Source organism: Staurois parvus, unplaced genomic scaffold (assembly GCF_062004578.1).
Source record: "Staurois parvus isolate SC_StPar_1 unplaced genomic scaffold, SC_StPar_1.0 ptg000243l, whole genome shotgun sequence".
NCBI lineage: Eukaryota > Metazoa > Chordata > Amphibia > Anura > Ranidae > Staurois > Staurois parvus.
The window spans coordinates 89,672-107,206 of NW_028318039.1; the positions used below are offsets into that span (position 1 = coordinate 89,672).

Consider the following 17,535-nt stretch of genomic DNA (forward strand, 5'->3'; position numbering starts at 1 on the left):
AATGAAGGCCTCCGTGCCAGAACTCCCAGGCGTACCCCCTTGCTGTCTCCAAAGAATAAGAAGAGTCGACTGCAGTATGCCAAAAGCCATGTGGACAAACCACAAAAGTTGTGGGATAGTGTTCTGTGGACTGATGAAACAAAATTAGAACTGTTTGGGCCCATGGATCAACGCTATGTTTGGAGGAGGAAGAACAAGGCCTATGATGAAAAGAACACCTTGCCTACTGTGAAGCATGGTGGAGGGTCAATCATGCTTTGGGGCTGTTTTGCTTCTGCAGGTACAGGGAAGCTTCAGCGTGTGCAAGGTACCATGAATTCTCTTCAGTACCAGGAGATATTGGATGGAAACGTGATGCAGTCCGTCACACACCTGAGGCTTGGGAGACGTTGGACCTTTCAACAGGACAATGATCCCAAGCATACCTCCAAGTCCACTAGAGCATGGTTGCAGAGGAAAGGCTGGAACATTTTGGAGTGGCCATCGCAGTCACCAGACTTAAATCCGATTGAGAACCTCTGGTGGGACTTAAAGAAAGCAGTTGCAGTGCGCAAGCCTAAGAATGTGACTGAACTGGAGGCCTTTGCCCATGAAGAATGGGCGAAGATACCCGTAGATCGCTGCAAGACACTTGTGTCAAGCTATGCTTCACGTTTAAAAGCTGTTATAACTGTAAAAGGATGCTGTACTAAGTACTAAGATTGAATGTCACTTGGGGGTTGAATAAAACTGATAATGCTGTGAGCACAGAAAAGACATTTGTGGTTATTTCATTATAACTGTTATGTTATATTTGTCTGACCTACAAGTGCCTCTTTAATGTAAATGTAAGCAAGATGACTGAATGATCAAAAGCAATGTCAAACTGGCCAAAACACTCAATTTCAGTGGGGGTTGAATAATTTTGGACACAACTGTATATAAACGCCATCTCAGGGGCAAAAAAATGACCTGCTTCCACCATCAGGATGGAACCAGAGGTCTCTCTACTGCAAGAGAGGTAGAGGGGATCCTGTCTTGTGCAGAACTTCACGTTCAGTCTTGTATGCCTTTTTACATTCGAGGCGTGGACAATTGGCAGGCAGACGTTTTCAGCCGGTAACGTCTATTCCCATGAAAGTGATTTTTACACCAGCAAGTACTCCAGGACCTGTCTCAAATGTGGGGGTTTCCGGATGTGAACCTCCTTGCCCCAAGTTTAACAAAACTGTCCCAGTTTGACTCCAGGTACGGGGATAAGCAGTGGATGCTTTGTGGTATCTGTTCACGCTGATCTATAGCTTTCCTCGAAGCTTCCTATTGGGCTGCTTTGCAGTATTAAGATGAAGAGCATTCTGGAGATTTCAAAGCTTCAGACAGGCCCAAGCAGATGTGGCATTCTGACCTGATCAGACACCCTATGGCAGTGATGGCGAACCTTTTTGAGCCCGAGTGCCCAAACTGCAACCCAAAACCAACTTATTTCTTTCAAAGTGCCAACACTGCAATGAAACCTGAATATCGAGCTTTTGGTTTAGAAAAAACAACTCGTACAGTAGTGCAAACTAATTAACAGTACAGGGATAACCAGAGACTGCGGACACAGTACAGGGATGACCAGAGACTGCGGACACAGTACAGGGATGACCAGAGACTGCGGACACAGTACAGGAGATGACCAGAGACTGCGGACACAGTACAGAGGATGACCAGAGACTGCGGACACAGTACAGGGATGACCAGAGACTGCGGACACAGTACAGGGATGACCAGAGACTGCGGACACAGTACAGGGATGACCAGAGACTGCGGACACAGTACAGGGATGACCAGAGACTGCGGACACAGTACAGGAGATGACCAGAGACTGCGGACACCGTACAGGAGATGACCAGAGACTGCGGACACAGTACAGGGATGACCAGAGACTGCGGACACAGTACAGGGATGACCAGAGACTGCGGACACAGTACAGGGATGACCAGAGACTGCGGACACAGTACAGGGATGACCAGAGACTGCGGACACAGTACAGGGATGACCAGAGACTGCAGACACAGTACATTAGATGACCAGAGACTGCGGACACAGTACAGGAGATGACCAGAGACTGCGGACACAGTACAGGGATGACCAGAGACTGCGGACACAGTACAGGGATGACCAGAGACTGCGGACACAGTACAGGGATGACCAGAGACTGCGGACACAGTACAGGGATGACCAGAGACTGCGGACACAGTACAGGGATGACCAGAGACTGCGGACACAGTACAGGGATGACCAGAGACTGCGGACACAGTACAGGGATGACCAGAGACTGCGGACACAGTACAGGGATGACCAGAGACTGCGGACACAGTACAGGAGATGACCAGAGACTGCGGACACAGTACAGGAGATGACCAGAGACTGCGGACAGTACAGGGATGACCAGAGACTGCGGACACAGTACAGGAGATGACCAGAGACTGCGGACAGTACAGGGATGACCAGAGACTGCGGACACAGTACAGGGATGACCAGAGACTGCGGACACAGTACAGGGATGACCAGAGACTGCGGACACAGTACAGGGATGACCAGAGACTGCGGACACAGTACAGGGATGACCAGAGACTGCGGACACAGTACAGGGATGACCAGAGACTGCGGACACAGTACAGGGATGACCAGAGACTGCGGACACAGTACAGGGATGACCAGAGACTGCGGACACAGTACAGGGATGACCAGAGACTGCGGACACAGTACAGGGATGACCAGAGACTGCGGACACAGTACAGGGATGACCAGAGACTGCGGACACAGTACAGGGATGACCAGAGACTGCGGACACAGTACAGGGATGACCAGAGACTGCGGACACAGTACAGGGATGACCAGAGACTGCGGACACAGTACAGGGATGACCAGAGACTGCGGACACAGTACAGGGATGACCAGAGACTGCGGACACAGTACAGGGATGACCAGAGACTGCGGACACAGTACAGGGATGACCAGAGACTGCGGACACAGTACAGGGATGACCAGAGACTGCGGACACAGTACAGGGATGACCAGAGACTGCGGACACAGTACAGGGATGACCAGAGACTGCGGACACAGCACAGGGATGACCAGAGACTGCGGACACAGCACAGGGATGACCAGAGACTGCGGACACAGCACAGGGATGACCAGAGACTGCGGACACAGCACAGGGATGACCAGAGACTGCGGACACAGCACAGGGATGACCAGAGACTGCGGACACAGCACAGGGATGACCAGAGACTGCGGACACAGCACAGGGATGACCAGAGACTGCGGACACAGCACAGGGATGACCAGAGACTGCGGACACAGCACAGGGATGACCAGAGACTGCGGACACAGCACAGGGATGACCAGAGACTGCGGACACAGCACAGGGGATGACCAGAGACTGCGGACAGCACAGGGATGACTGCTGACCTTTGGGGAGGGAGGGGGAGCGGGTACCTTAATTTGACAGGTACCCGCTCTTACTTCCGCAGAGTTTTTTTTTATCTTACCTGTTCCTTTATCCAGCCGCGCGCTGTCTTCCCGGCTTCTGTAGTGTGGGCGCTCGTCGGACAGCCGGATGCCCAGTGCGCATGCGCGAGAAGCGCTGCGCTTTGTGATTGGTCCGGCGGCTTCTGGGATCTGTCATGTGTCCCAGGTACCGCCTTACCATTCACAAAGGGCACTGCTTCTTGTGCATGCGCACTTGGGACCCGGCTGTCACGCACACTACAGCCGGGAAGACAGCGCACCGCTGGATTCTCCTGGCGTGCCCACAGATAAGGCTCGGCGTGCCGGCTGTGGCACGCGTGCCACGGGTTCGCCATCACTGCCCTATGGGCTCTTCTAGATAGTCTGGATCTTCTGTCTCAAAGAGCAATTTACCGCTTTGCTCCAGTTTCTGGCTTTAACTGTATGGATGTTAAAGTTTAGGTTCTGAGAGAGGTGTCTCACATGTGGCTCCCCCTTGGATCCCCATTAGATGTTAGATTTTTAACTCATCACAGCTATTTCTTTCTCCACTCTTGAATGGCTTTTCTTGTAGCTATTACCTCTGTGAGCTGAGTGTCTGGATGATGTCATGGTCTTCTCCACACAGAGGACGCCATGTATTAATTGAAAATAAGGTGTTTTGTGAATATCCACTGTGTTGGGTGAGCAACCCCATGTACTCACTATGCAGAAAGGCAGCCTCTTGGCACAGGGCATAGAAGATCATGGCTATTCCTGTAGTAGAAAAGCTGAGGGATCTGACATGCAAGGAGGGAGGTTGTGCTAGGAAATTGACTCTTCCTGAATTAGTCAAATTTGCTAGCAAGTTCAAAGGCATGCTGTAAGGTTTTTTTTTTTTTTTTTTTTTTTTTTTTTTTTTTTCTTTCTGTGCTTTTTACCTGAAGTTGTTGAGCCCCACTGCAGAATTGTTCCTCACGCCCCTCTATCTGATCAGTGGAAAGAGGGGAAAAAAATCCTCATGGAAATGCCCTTTTTCACCTACCTTAACTGGCGGTCATGTGATGTTGCAACTCTGAGCCTTATCCTCTTCTGTTTACTTCCTGGAAGGGTCCTTCTTTGGGTGTCGCATGCCAGTGTCTGCATGACGTGGAGACTTCCTATTGGACAACCAGTGGCAAGGTGCTCTTGTCCCGATGTCATCACAGGGGACTGGTAATCCTGTAGGGGTGGGGGGTGTTATTGCATCACGACACTGAATCAGTAATACCCCACCTGCTGGTGACAAAGGACCTGGAAGGGGTACTTTTAAATATATCTGGCTTCACAAAGTATGGGGTGAAATTTCCGTAGTAATATATGCTCTGCATTCCTGTGCGATGCAATTTTCAGCCCATTCATTTGAACGGGCAGTACAGTGGCAAAATGGTTAGCACTTATACCTGGCAGTACTAGGTTCGTTGGTTTGAGCCACAGAACCACCTGTCTGGAGTTTGCATGTTCTCCCTGTGCCTGCATGGGTTTCCTCTGGGTACTCTGGTTTCCTCCCACACTCCATAGACATGCTGGTAGGTTAATTGGATCCTGTCTAAATTGACCCTCGTATATGTATCAATACAAGTTAGGAATCTTAGATTGTACGCTCCTTGAGGGTTAGGGACTGATGTGAATGTATAGTGTGTGTGTGTGTGTGTGTGTGTGTGTGTGTGTAAAGCGCTGCTTAAATTAACAACGCTATATAAGTACCCAAAATAAATAAATTAAAAAAGTGTGTCTGTGTTTTTGTTTTTTTTTCTTGCAAGAAATGTGCATTTTACTTTTTTCAAAAAGATGAATGAATCCTTTAAGGCCCATGGGTGCTCAACCTGCGGTCCTCCAGCTGTTGTGGAACTACAGGTCCCATGAGGCATTGTAAGGCTGACTGTTACAAACATGACTCCCAAGGCAGAGGCATGATGGGACTTTTAGTTCTGCAACACCTGGAGGACTACAGATTGAGCACCCTTGCAAGCTTTTAGAACCACTTTAGGTATATACTAAGCAAACTTTTTTTTTTTTTTTTTTAATTCCAGACTCCTCATCAGTTTAAATGGTCAATTGATCAGCTTGCTGCAATATACCCTGTTGAGATTGATCCTGACGATATACATCGCCAGGCTTTATATTTGAGCCATGCCAAGTAAGTGGTTTGTGTCTGTAATTACTTATTTTTCATAAGTAATAGTCTGGCAGCTGTACCTGTGGTTTGTTTATTCATAAAATGAACGGTGTTTTTTAAAGCAGTTATTTTTCATGTCAAAATTTGTTTGGTAGAGTTTTGTTAAAATTTAAATCGGACCATGCTTTTTATATAAACATTTCTGATATTTTTTTTTTTTTTTTTTTCTTTTCCTTGAAGCTAAAATGTCAGGATGGAAATATAGGAGCTGCTAGTGCAGACTTGTTTTTGAAGATGAAGGCTTCAGGTCTTTCAACTGTTTTAATTACTCACTAAGGGTCCCTTCACACCATGTCTGGGAATACGTCGATTGGCTATTCCAGCACAGTCCACATGACAAGGCAAATGCCTAAAGGCCTTGTCTGTCTGGTTCACACCACTGTGTTGCATGCAGTACTTTTTTCAGGGCAGCGTACGGCAATCCACTGATAAGCTAGCAGCTGAACTTTCTGTGTGACATATCAGTAAAATTCATTTAAAAAGGAAAAGGTGCAATAAGCTGAGTTTAGCACATCATCACTGTGCTTATTTCTGCCAGACTGCACCACACACCAGCCATTGCTTTGCAATGCAGCAGCTGATGTGAGCATATCCTAAGTACCCTGAGTAGGAATGCACCGAAATGTTGGTGGCCGAAAACACCCCTTTTGGGCGAAATGAAAAAAAAAAAAGCACCTATCCAGGTGCTGAAAAAACCTCATTGCTGCCACCGGTCGCCGCTCGGTAGTTCTCAGCCTTGCCTGAGAAACCATCGATCCCAGTGCTGGGCATAGAGATGAGTGAAGGAAAGATGGCTGCCACTCATCTCTATGCCCTTGGAGGACTGGAGTGATGTTACTTCCCATTCTGGCTTTTTTTTTTGTTTTTTTTTTTTTAATTGGTGTATTTTTTTCCAAAAGATATATTTATATTTTATATTTAAATATTTTTATTGAAACAGTTTGAACATACAGAATAAGTGAGAACGATGGTAGAAAACGGTTCACCATTAATACAAAACATTGTATGGGTAGTGGAGAATGGAATAGTGGTACCCCGCCAGGGGGCCGAGGTCCAGTGCATAGTCTTGATTCAGTTACATGAGAGGTATGCTCAATTTTGTGAACCTTATTGAGCTATGGTAGGTATATTAAGGGGGGATCAGAAGTGGGGGAGAGGGGAAGAAGGGGAGGTAGAGGCACCGAAAGTGGTAGGGTCATATATCATGGATGTATATTGTAGAATCATTTCATTAGATAATTGGGGTTGTGTAACCACCGGGTCCAGTGAGTCTCAAATTTGCGATATGAGAAATTATGGAGGGCTGTTCTTCTCTCCATTTCACACAGGAAGTTAAGATCGGTCAGTAGTCGGGACAAAGATGGAATGTTAGTAGATCGCCAAAGCCTGGTGATATTGAGCTTTGCAGCTAACAGAATGTGTATTGTAATGATGCGTGAGGTAGTGGAATTTCATCTATTCCAATATGGAGGAGCGCTAGAGCTGGGTCTGGGGTTATTGGAGTCTTTGTGATGGAAGAGATTATTTGAAAAACTTGGTTCCAGTAAGAGGTCAGGGATTTACATGCCCATAGTAAGTGAAGAAGAGAACCCGCTTCGCCACAATGTCTCCAACAGGTTTGGGAATGTTGGGGATAGAATGAGGCTAGTTTAACGGGAGTCAAGTACCATTGGTGTAGCACTTTCAAATATGTTTCCCAATGTGAACTGCACTTTGAAGATATGTAAGTAATGGCAAAAGTTTTTTACCAAGTGCCGAGAGATATAGGATGGTGTAGTACTTTTTCCCAATTTGCTAGGGACGATGTGTGTGTAGTAAATTGTGATTCAACCAAAGCCGTGTAAAACATTGAAATACCTTTTTTAGGATAGGTTGTTTTTTGCAAGAAATGCTGTGTAGTTGCTGGGATTTTTATGTGAAGTGGAATATGGGCTTTGCAAAGGGCATGTGTTATACGTATATAAGTAAAGTGTTCAGTAGCCGGAATCTGGTATTTTTCTCTTTGGAACTTTGGAAGGTATGTAGTTTATTGTTAGTGTACAGGTCTTGTAAGTAAAGTATTCCACGATTTATCCATAAATTGAGATTTAAGTGAGGAGAGAGGAAGTGCAGGGACGAAAGCGGAGTGAGAATTTGAAGGTTGTCCTTACGTAATTGTGTATGAGAAATAAAGTCATACCAAGCTGTTAGAGAAGCTAATATGCAGGGGTGGGTGTGTATTCCGCGGGGTATGAATAATAGATCTGACAAGGTGTGTGGAAGGAATAGAGAAGTTTCCATAAAAGTCCAAGTTTTGTTTATTGTGGGCTGCCACCAGAAGAAGAGCTGATCAAGTAGAGCGGCAAGGTAATATCATTTTACATGTGGGAGACCCGCACCACCTCTGGTGGTTGGACGGATTAGGAGATTTGTGGCACATCTAGGCTTTTTCGAATTCCAAAGAAATTTGTTCAATATTGCCTGAATTTTTGTAAAAAAGATGTGGGGAATTGGGATAGGGAGCGTGCGGAAGATGTAAAGTATCTTGGGTAATATACACATTTTAATTGTCGCTATTCTGCCTAATGTCGAGAGAGTAGTGGTGCGTAGTCCTTTAATCTCTTGCGGAATAGATTCAAGTAGTGGTTTAAAATTAGCATTATATAGTTGGTTGGTCTTTGCTGTTAGTTTAATTCCCAGGTATGGGATGCTAAGTTGTTCCCAGGTAAAAGGAAAGTGTTTGGAAATTAGGTTTTGGGTAATCTCAGGTGTGTGTAGGTTCAGTATGGAGGATTTCGGCTCATTGAGTTTGTAGTAAGATACGGATGCATAGTTTTGGATATGCTGTCGAATGGTGTTGAGAGAATTGTATGGGTTAGTAACCATTAGGATAATGTCGTCTGCAAATAGACTGATCTTATGTTCGGATTTTAAGCATTTAATTCCCGTGAAATTGGGGTCATTTCTAAGGTTGGTTGCTAGTGGTTCGATGAGTAGAGCAAAGATTATAGGGGATAATGGGCAGCCTTGTCTAGTTCCGTTAGAAATGTAGAAGGGTTGGGATAGTGTGCCGTTAGTTAGGACTCTGGCTGATGGATTAGAGTAGAGGGACAAAATGGCCGATAGCATCCAATCAGATATTCCAAATTTTTGGAGTGTATGCGTCATAAACTGCCAATGGATTCGGTCAAACGCTTTTTCTGCATCAAGCGATAGTAAGAGCGAGAGTTGGGTATTTAATTCAAGGTGGTGTATCAGGGATATGATCCGTCTGGTGGCGTCAGGAGCTTGTCTACCAGGGATAAATCCTACTTGGTCTGGATGAATTAAAGTCGGTAAGTAAGGGAGTAATCTTAGGGCAATTATCTTAGCGTATATCTTTATATCTGTGTTGAGGAGTGAAATTGGCCTGTAATTTTGTACTAGTTGGGGGTCTTTCCCGGGTTTCGGGATGGTAGTAATTATTGACTGTAGCATGTCTTGGGGGAATTCTCCACAGGCGGCTACATGGTTATAAAGAGTGGTTAGATGCGGAGAGAGTTTGGGGGCAAATGTTTTGTAATATTCATTAGTAAAGCCATCGTTTCCTGGTGATTTATTCAGAGGAAGGGTGTGTATGATTTTTTTCGATCTCAGCAGGGGAAATTGGTAGAGAGATAGATTCAAGTTGAGATGGGGTTATGTGTGGGAGATTAGTGTTATGTAGAAATTGCTCTATTGCTTGTGTCGTAGGTTGGTTTGTATTGGTGTCATCTTTTAGGTTATATAATGCCTGATAGCAGGCTGCAAAAGCGTTGGCTATATCCCGTGGGTTTCTCAGAATGTTGTGCGAAGTAGGATGTCGGATTGTGGATATTTTGGTTTTAAGTCGTTTTTGTTAGTTTTACTAAGCAGTGAATTTGCTTTGTTAACGAGTGCATAAAATTTAGCTTTTGTTATTTGTAGATTAGTGTCGTATGCATGCAGTAAAATGGCGCGTAATCTGTTCCTATCTGCGTTCAGGGTCGCCGTTGTAGCGGGGTTTGGATGTTGGTTAAGTTTTTCGTTTAAACGGATGGAGGTCATGAGCTGGTCGATTTGTTGGGAACGTTGTCTCTTAGTGCGGGAGTTTAACTGGATGAGGATACCTCTCATGTAGGCCAACCAAAGTGTGGTGATAGATATATCATGGGTGATATTGGTATCAAAAAAGAGCTTGTGAGCTTCTTGGATCCGTTTCTGGTTTTCCTGTGCTGTTAAAAGTGAGGAGTTAAGTCTCCAAATGGGTGGAAGCGCTGTGTTTTGGTCGTCGTCCAATGATATTTGGATTGGGGCATGGTCCGACTAGGTTATAGTCCCTATTTTGGATGTTGTCACATGTTGTAGTGTCCATTTGTCCGTGATAAACATGTCTATTCGCGAGTATGAGAGATGTGGAGGGGAGTAATAAGTATAGTCTCTTTCAGAGCCGTGTTGACATCTCCAGATGTCATAAAGGTCATTTTCGTGCAGAAACTGGTTAAGAGTAGGCTTTGTGAATTTCGAAGTGGAGGATGAGTCCATGTCCGCGTTTCCCGTAATGTTGAGATCGCCACCGATGATGAGTTTCCCTTGTTTAAGTATGGAGATGGTTTTGTAAAGTTTACTGTAGAAGCGTATTTGTTTGCAGTTCGGGCCATAAACATTCACTAATGTATGGGTCTTGTCGTTTATTTGGCACATTAAAATGTGGAAACGTCCTAGTGGATCTGCCTTCTGTGATAGGATACGGAATGAAAGAGAGCCCTTAATGGCCGTGAGCACTCCATTCTTTTTTTTGGGGTTGGTTGCCATAAATACCTGAGAGAAACGGTGAAGATATATTTTGGGCGTCTTTTTGGCGGCAAAATGTGTTTCCTGTATAAAGAGTATGTCCGTTTGTGACTTCCGAGCTTCTCTAGACAGTAAGGAACGTTTATATGGTGAATTTAGGCCTCTGACATTAAATGATATAAAATTAATCATTTGTAATCATAGTTCCATGCTTATCCGTAATCTGAGGTGGTATTTGGGAGAAGCATAAGATTTTGAACTTTGCAAGAGAATAGGTTATCAAGTGTAGGTGATAGAGTTGTGACTCAATCGGAGCGTTGAGGGGAGTATTCCGAAGTGTGTCGAAGTAAGTGACATTTGGGTGTTGATAGGGTATCCAAAGGTGCCATGGTGGGGAAGGGATAAGGATATAAAGAACAACAATAAAAAAAATTTGCAAAAAAAGCAAATACCTCGAGTAGCCAACATTGCTACCTCAAAACCAGGGGGTGCTGGTAGGCTTGACCGCCAGGAGGGAGTCAGGCCAGTTGTAATTGTTTTAAGAAAACTTTGCAGAAATTAGGCCAAACGCCAGCCATATCAAATGAAAAAGTGGCTCCTGGGAGAAAGTGTGAACATATTTTAGTGAAAAGAGAATGAAGTATGTCCTGTAATGGCTATGTTGCCTCCATAGAATTATGTGCGGATTCTTGTGGTTCCGCAGGGAGAATATTCCAGGTTTTCAGTAGATCCAGGCCTGCCTCCAGTGTTTTGATAGTGAAAATTCTACCATGTTGCCGCACCAGTAATTTGGTGGGGAACCCCCATTGGTATGCTATGCCATGATTTCTTAGGGCCTTGGTGATGGTTATCAATCGTTTTCTGTTAAAGAGGGTAGCTTTAGATAAATCAGCATATAAGCGAAGATTTGTGTGCGATGGTGGGAGCGGCGGCGGATTGCGGGCCGCCGACATAATTTTATCTTTCACATGGAAAAAAATGAATGCGGGCTAGTACATCTCTAGGGGTGGACGATGGTAAAAAGGAAGGCTTAGGTAGGCGATGCGCACGGTCAATTGCAATCTCTAAGTCAGAAATTGATGGGATGAGGATTTTGATATATTGCTGTATGTATGGGATTAAGTCAGCATTGGTTACCGATTCGGGAATTCCTCTGAATTTGATGTTGTTGCGGCGTGATCTGTCTTCTAAATCGGCAAGTTTTTGATTGATTTGTTCAATGTCGGTCGAGTGCTCTGTATGCGCATCAATTAAGTTATTATGTGCCGTTATTATATCTCCCATGCTATTTTCAATGTGGCTGATTCTGTGTTCTTGATGTTGTACTATATTGGACAGTTGGTTGAGTGACGTCAAGATATCGTTATGTAGAGACTGTCGCAAGGACGTGAGCATGTTTTTCATGCATATTTCTGTCATAGGTAGGTCCGACGCAGGGAATGCGTCTATGTCAGGCATAACCATGTGGGGTGGTTGTAATGGAGGGTTTGAGGCCTGGTATAGCGTGCTGGGGTCCTGATCTAGCCGTGGCCTGGATTTAGCTGGGCTGTGTGATGTAGGGGACAGTGGGGGTGACAACTCACCAGGGTCCCCAGGGTAAAGTGAATGTTGAAGCCTGGGATCTAGTTGCTGGGCCCTGTAGTCCTCCTGCTGGACTCTGCTGTTGTCTCCCTGTGTGCAGCCGCGGGCGCCATCTTGGATTCCCGGCCCGACGGCCAGGAAGAATTGTGTCAGCTTTCCAGGCTGATCTGAGGACTTCTTCCTCCTTGGCATGTCTGTGGGTGGTCGGGCACCTTATAGTGTCGGTGCGGATGAGGAGTCCCAGGGCTGGTTTGTGCCGCTTATAGGCTGGCGGGTGGACGGCGCTGTCACACTACACGTCCACCTTCAGTGCCGGCCGCGCATGCGCCCCCTTCTATATTTATATTTTAAAAACTGCACGTTTTTTGGTTTTCGGCCAAGTGCATTTCGAATTTTTGGTTTCGGCACCAGAATTTTCATTTCGGTTCATCGCTAGTAGTGAGTCACTGACCTGAAACAACCATGGGCATACATATTGCTAAAAGGATAATTTTTGTGTGTGCTGGGGAAGGGGTTGGGGGGGGTGATTTTGTGTTTTTTGTTTTATTTCAAACTTGCCCCCACTCTCTTTCCCTGCATCTCTACAGCATATAGAGTAATTGTTTTTCAGTCCCAAGATAAAAACTTGGAAGGCAAAAATGACTCCTTGAGATAAGTTTCTGATAAGATCAAACTGATATAACAATGTTTTCAATGGTATATTTTATAGTTCAAAAGCAAGCAAATAAGAGAAATTTAATTGTTGGTTTATATACTTACTGCGTAAGGCTGCTTGTTCAGGGCTACAAACATGCTACATTTTAAAATGCATGTAAGGTTATGTACAATGTCAGCATGCAAGCTATGTAAACTGCACTAAGCACATAGAGTAGGGACTGTTGCTAGAAAAGAGAAAGTGGTTGTTGTGGATGTGCTTTTTTTGGGGGGGAGAGGTTCGGGGTTCCCCGCTTTTTTTGTTTTTGTTTTTTATTAAGATTTAAATTTTAAAGTGACCTTGCATTAATTTTGTGTTGTGAATGTTTTGATGGTCAAGATCTTAGTTAATAGAAGTAACATTCAGGCCACTAAGGGAAAGAACCTTTTTGCAAGCTTGGCCAAACGGGGTTTCCACATGAGCCTTTTTAGTCACTCTTGCTTCTGACTTGATCCCTGCAGTTGTATGCAAATATTGTGACATTGTCTCATTAGTTTTGTTATTATTTTAGGCTGGATAAGGAAGCAGAGGACAGAAGACAAAAGGCTATTGAAGAGGTAACCACTGCTGGCACAGACGTAATTTATGTTTGTTTCCAGCTACTGTGTTGTAGAAATGTGTATCTTTCTATGAACACAATGGTCATGTTACACTTGTATTAGAAAAAAAAACTGTGTTATCCAATTGCACCATCCTTTTACAGCGCTTCATACTTGCTCTTTCCTTCGTCATAGCCACTGCAAAATACCTGCTGTCAGGCTACTTTCACACTGATCCATAGCAAAAACACACATGCGCTTTTGATGCGTTTTTCCTTCCATTTGTGGTGTTTTTTTTACAGGACATGTGTTTTTACCACGTTTTGCGGTTTGTTTTTTTTTACCAGGCCGATGTCTCAAAAACGCAACGCAAGTGCTTTTGTCGTGTTTTTCATTGATTTCAATGGGAAAGTGCAGTGTGTGTTTGTTTTTTGTTTTCTGTTTTTTTTCACACACCAAACCTGCACCAAAACATGCAGGAGGCAGGATTTTAAAAAAACTGCAATAAACAGTGTGGAGCGTTCAAAAGGATTACATGGTTCTGTGCTTTTCTTGCGATATTCCTTCAAAATGTACAGTATTTATCTGAAACTGATTTGGTATTGTTTTCGCATGGCGTTATATCCAGCGGGAGTTACTTCTTTGCTGGTGGACACTTCTGCCTTTTTAATGAGCAAGGTGTCATGATCACTTTAAGAGTAGAGAAACTTTGTTTCCTGACTGGTTATCTTATTGATCATAGATCTGCCTTTTATGCATTATGAAGTGTTTGACATTGCTTGAGAACTTGGGGATGTCTTTTAATTTCACATATAATTTTATTGCAATGTTAAAGTACCCACTGCTAATATATTTGTTTTTAACATTTCTGTTGTAGTTTTTTACGAAAAGGGTAATTGTTCCTTCACCTTGGACCCAACATGAAGAAAAACAAGCTCAGTTTAATTCAACAAAATGTAGGTCCTCCCTCTTTTGTTATTTTAACAGTTTCATATGTTTGAAAAACTGGCCATGTTTATTTTTCTGCACATTTCCAGTTTAGGTATACATGTGTATCCACAAATAAAAAAAACAAAAACAAATTATGCTACCTCTCATGACAATGGTGCCAAATGTATCTATCAAAAAGGGGGAAAAACTAAAACATTCCCATCCAGTTGTTTGGACTGTAAAGCATTGTGCTGTGTAATCTGCTGTTTACTCCAGTAAGTAAACTTGCTGCACAGACTAACTGCCCCCTGGTGTTGATACTCTCTTGCTCAGTCAGCGTGCATCTGTGGTTTTTTTTTTTTTATCTTTCGCCTGGAATTCAACTTAAGAGGATCTTCACCTGGAAACAGAAATTTAAGTAAGCCGCTACAAATACTGTAGCTGCCGACTTTTAAAAACACATACTTACCTGTCCAGGGTTCCAGTGCTGTTCTCACCCAAGCCAGTTCTTTACCTGTCTTCAAGTCCCCAGCACCAGCATGTTAACTGTGAGAAGCCGGTTGTGACTCCTTGCAGTTTCATAAACAGCTCCCCACTGCGCACGTGAGCTGCTCTGTTCTCTGTAAGCCCCGGTTCACATATATGCGGCCGTGCGGGCCGTGTTCTGCGCAGGCACAAAAGCCCATTCATTTGAATGGACTCCTGTGACACACAGAGAAGTCCCTGCACTTCTGAAAATGCAGCCCGGTTGCCAGTATGGTTGCGTTTTCCAGTGCGGGCGGCGTATCATTAGAACTAATAGCACCTTCCCGCGGGTCCGCATTTCTCTTTGCGGGTGGTGCACGGATTTTCGTGCAGATCCACAGCAGCACCACCCACACAGATGTTAACCTAGCCTAAATGGTCCCGCAGCCTCCTCGGATCTGTGACGTGTCCTAGAAGGCAGCGGGCAAAGCAGTTGGGAGGGCGGGGGCGTTTAAGTGCTCCAACTCACTTGGGTGAAGTTCTGCCTTTACCAATTTTTACCAGTAACTAAATGGTTGATTCTTTATACGGTAAGGATATTTTTCATGTCTACGAAGCAGTAAATTATATATATATAAATTTTCTCCATGTTCAGTGTGGTAGTGCTTTTACCTGCACTTTTTTTTTCCTGTGTTCTCACAAGTAGTGAGAGAGCCAGATAGATGTTGACCTTTAAACAAGGAGATATTTGTGAGCCACAGATGACCATGTCACACTGTACACATTTTATATCTTAATCGTACAATAGAGGACACAGAAATTCTTAGACCATGGGTTATATGCTGCTACCCTCAGGTGATTGGACACCAAAAGCTTTAATGAGACTGCCCACCAGTGTACTCCTTATAACCCCGCTCACTCCATGAGGCTCCAGAGTTAGGTAATGGACCCCTTCTCATGGTAGATCATTCATCTTTGGAAGCTAGATCCACATCTACAGTCTTGTAACTTGGCACGTATCATCCTGGCATATAGCCTGTAGGTGTGTATGTGTCCAGTTATTCCTATTTTTCTAGCATTAGATTTCTGTCCTGGCATTTAAATAATTTCTTATGTATGTCACATTTTAAAGTAGAACTATAGGCAAAACTTCTTTTGGGAATACAGTAAGGAACGAATATAACCCTTGTCAAATTTTATTTATTTTCTTTTTCTCCCTACCATCTGTGTCACATTGTGGAAATTTCCCTTCACTTCCTTTCCCATAGCCAAACAGGAAGTGATAGGAAATCCCTGAAATGTAAGGGAATTCCTTGAGAACCCCCAGTCGCCAGAACTAGTATCCCCATTGGAAGATGTCTCCCCTCTTACTTTTCTGGGGACAACCCAAACTTTGGGATCCTATTTTACTTTCACTTTCAATGACAATGGTAAACAGGACAAGTAGAGAGGGTCAGACTCCTTAACTGGGGCACAGACGGCAAAAACACCATACAGGTGTTCTAATCCATCTCCACTTATCCAAAACAAAAAAAAAAGTTTTGCCTTTTAGCTATACTTTAAAGTAGTTCTGAACATATAACTGTATTAGAAAATGTCTATATCATTGTATCTATACAGGCACCATAACTGCTTTTGTTTAGTTTCAGAAAGTGTGTGTGTGTTTGTTTTATTACCATGCATCTCTTCTTGATACGAATGGGGGGGAGAGAGATATTACTTAGGCCCCTTTCACATGGACGTTATGATCTGGCCCGACTGCCCGTTTCTTCAAGTTGGTCCAATTAGAACCTCTGTTCTCCTCTGTTGGATTGGATGGCAGATTGCCCGTAGAGGGCAGCGGGCTGTATCTGTGTCCACTCTGCAGCAGCGGAGCAGACACGGACCTGTCATCCGCTTGCTCAGCGGAGAGACCTTCCGCTGACTGGTCTGCCCCGTGTGAAAGGGACCCTACAGTGTGACTGTATTCCACAATCTGTTCAACATGCAGGCTGTGCTTGATCAGAAGGTGTGTTCAAGAGGCATGCTGTGATAGGGAGCCAGGGTGTGTCAGAGGCAGGCTGAGATTTGTCAGGGGGCAAGGTGGCTGAACAAACGACCCAATACAGATATGCTGTGTGTCTGCACTTTACCTCTGAATGGCCATCCAAAGGATGAAAACTGACCACGCAAGCACAGATCAGCTTCTACACTTTGTGTTGTCCATTTAGAACAAGGAAGAAACGTGACTGGCAGGATTAACCAGGCACTTCAGACGGAAGAAGTATGTAAAAATAACAGAGATAGAGATGATTTGTAAAATGCATGTGTGAACACACATACAGGAAAAAAATTAATTGGGTGGAGATTGTGATGCCGCTGCAACTCCTCTCTACTTTGTCCAATCAAGGACCACTTTGCATTCCATTGAACACATCACAAGGATGATCGTGGCCGTTACAGTGATTTACAGCTGCCACAGAAGCTGAAAAAGTATTGCATATGCATACTTTGTGCCAATATGTAAATTGTATCCTTTTTTATTGTTTTTTGTGTTTTTTTTTTTATTTATTTTTTTTGTAATTTATTTATTGCCTTTCTTAGGTGTTGATCTTAACTACGAATCCCCTCTTGGAAGAGAACAAACTGTAGCAACAGGAAAAAGTACAGGTAACTCACAGATGATTAGCCATGACGAGCAGTATTTTGGCTGCTTCCATACCTTAGCAAAAAAAGCCACAATCCATGTAATTGAATTTTCTTGAAAGGAGGTGTACAGTTTGACTTGTCCCTGTAGATCTTTACAGCTCTCTTTAGTTAGACTTTTTTTTTTTTTTTTTTTTCTGTTCCCTGAAATATTTTTTGCATATGTTATTTTGGAAAATATGCTAGAATGCTCCAGA

The 17,535-nt window shown here is 44.0% G+C and overlaps 1 protein-coding gene across 1 annotated transcript in view; it reads left to right on the plus strand.

Annotated features, from left to right (window-relative positions):
- The window catches only part of BORA (BORA aurora kinase A activator), a 59,283-nt gene that overhangs the window by 4,167 nt on the left and 37,581 nt on the right, over positions 1 to 17,535 (plus strand). Inside the window, exons 3-6 of the mRNA XM_089680360.1 lie at positions 5,529 to 5,635; positions 13,231 to 13,276; positions 14,136 to 14,214; positions 17,237 to 17,302. Coding sequence (XP_089536486.1) covers positions 5,529 to 5,635; positions 13,231 to 13,276; positions 14,136 to 14,214; positions 17,237 to 17,302 — 298 coding nt within the window. The remainder of the gene's footprint in view (positions 1 to 5,528; positions 5,636 to 13,230; positions 13,277 to 14,135; positions 14,215 to 17,236; positions 17,303 to 17,535) is intronic.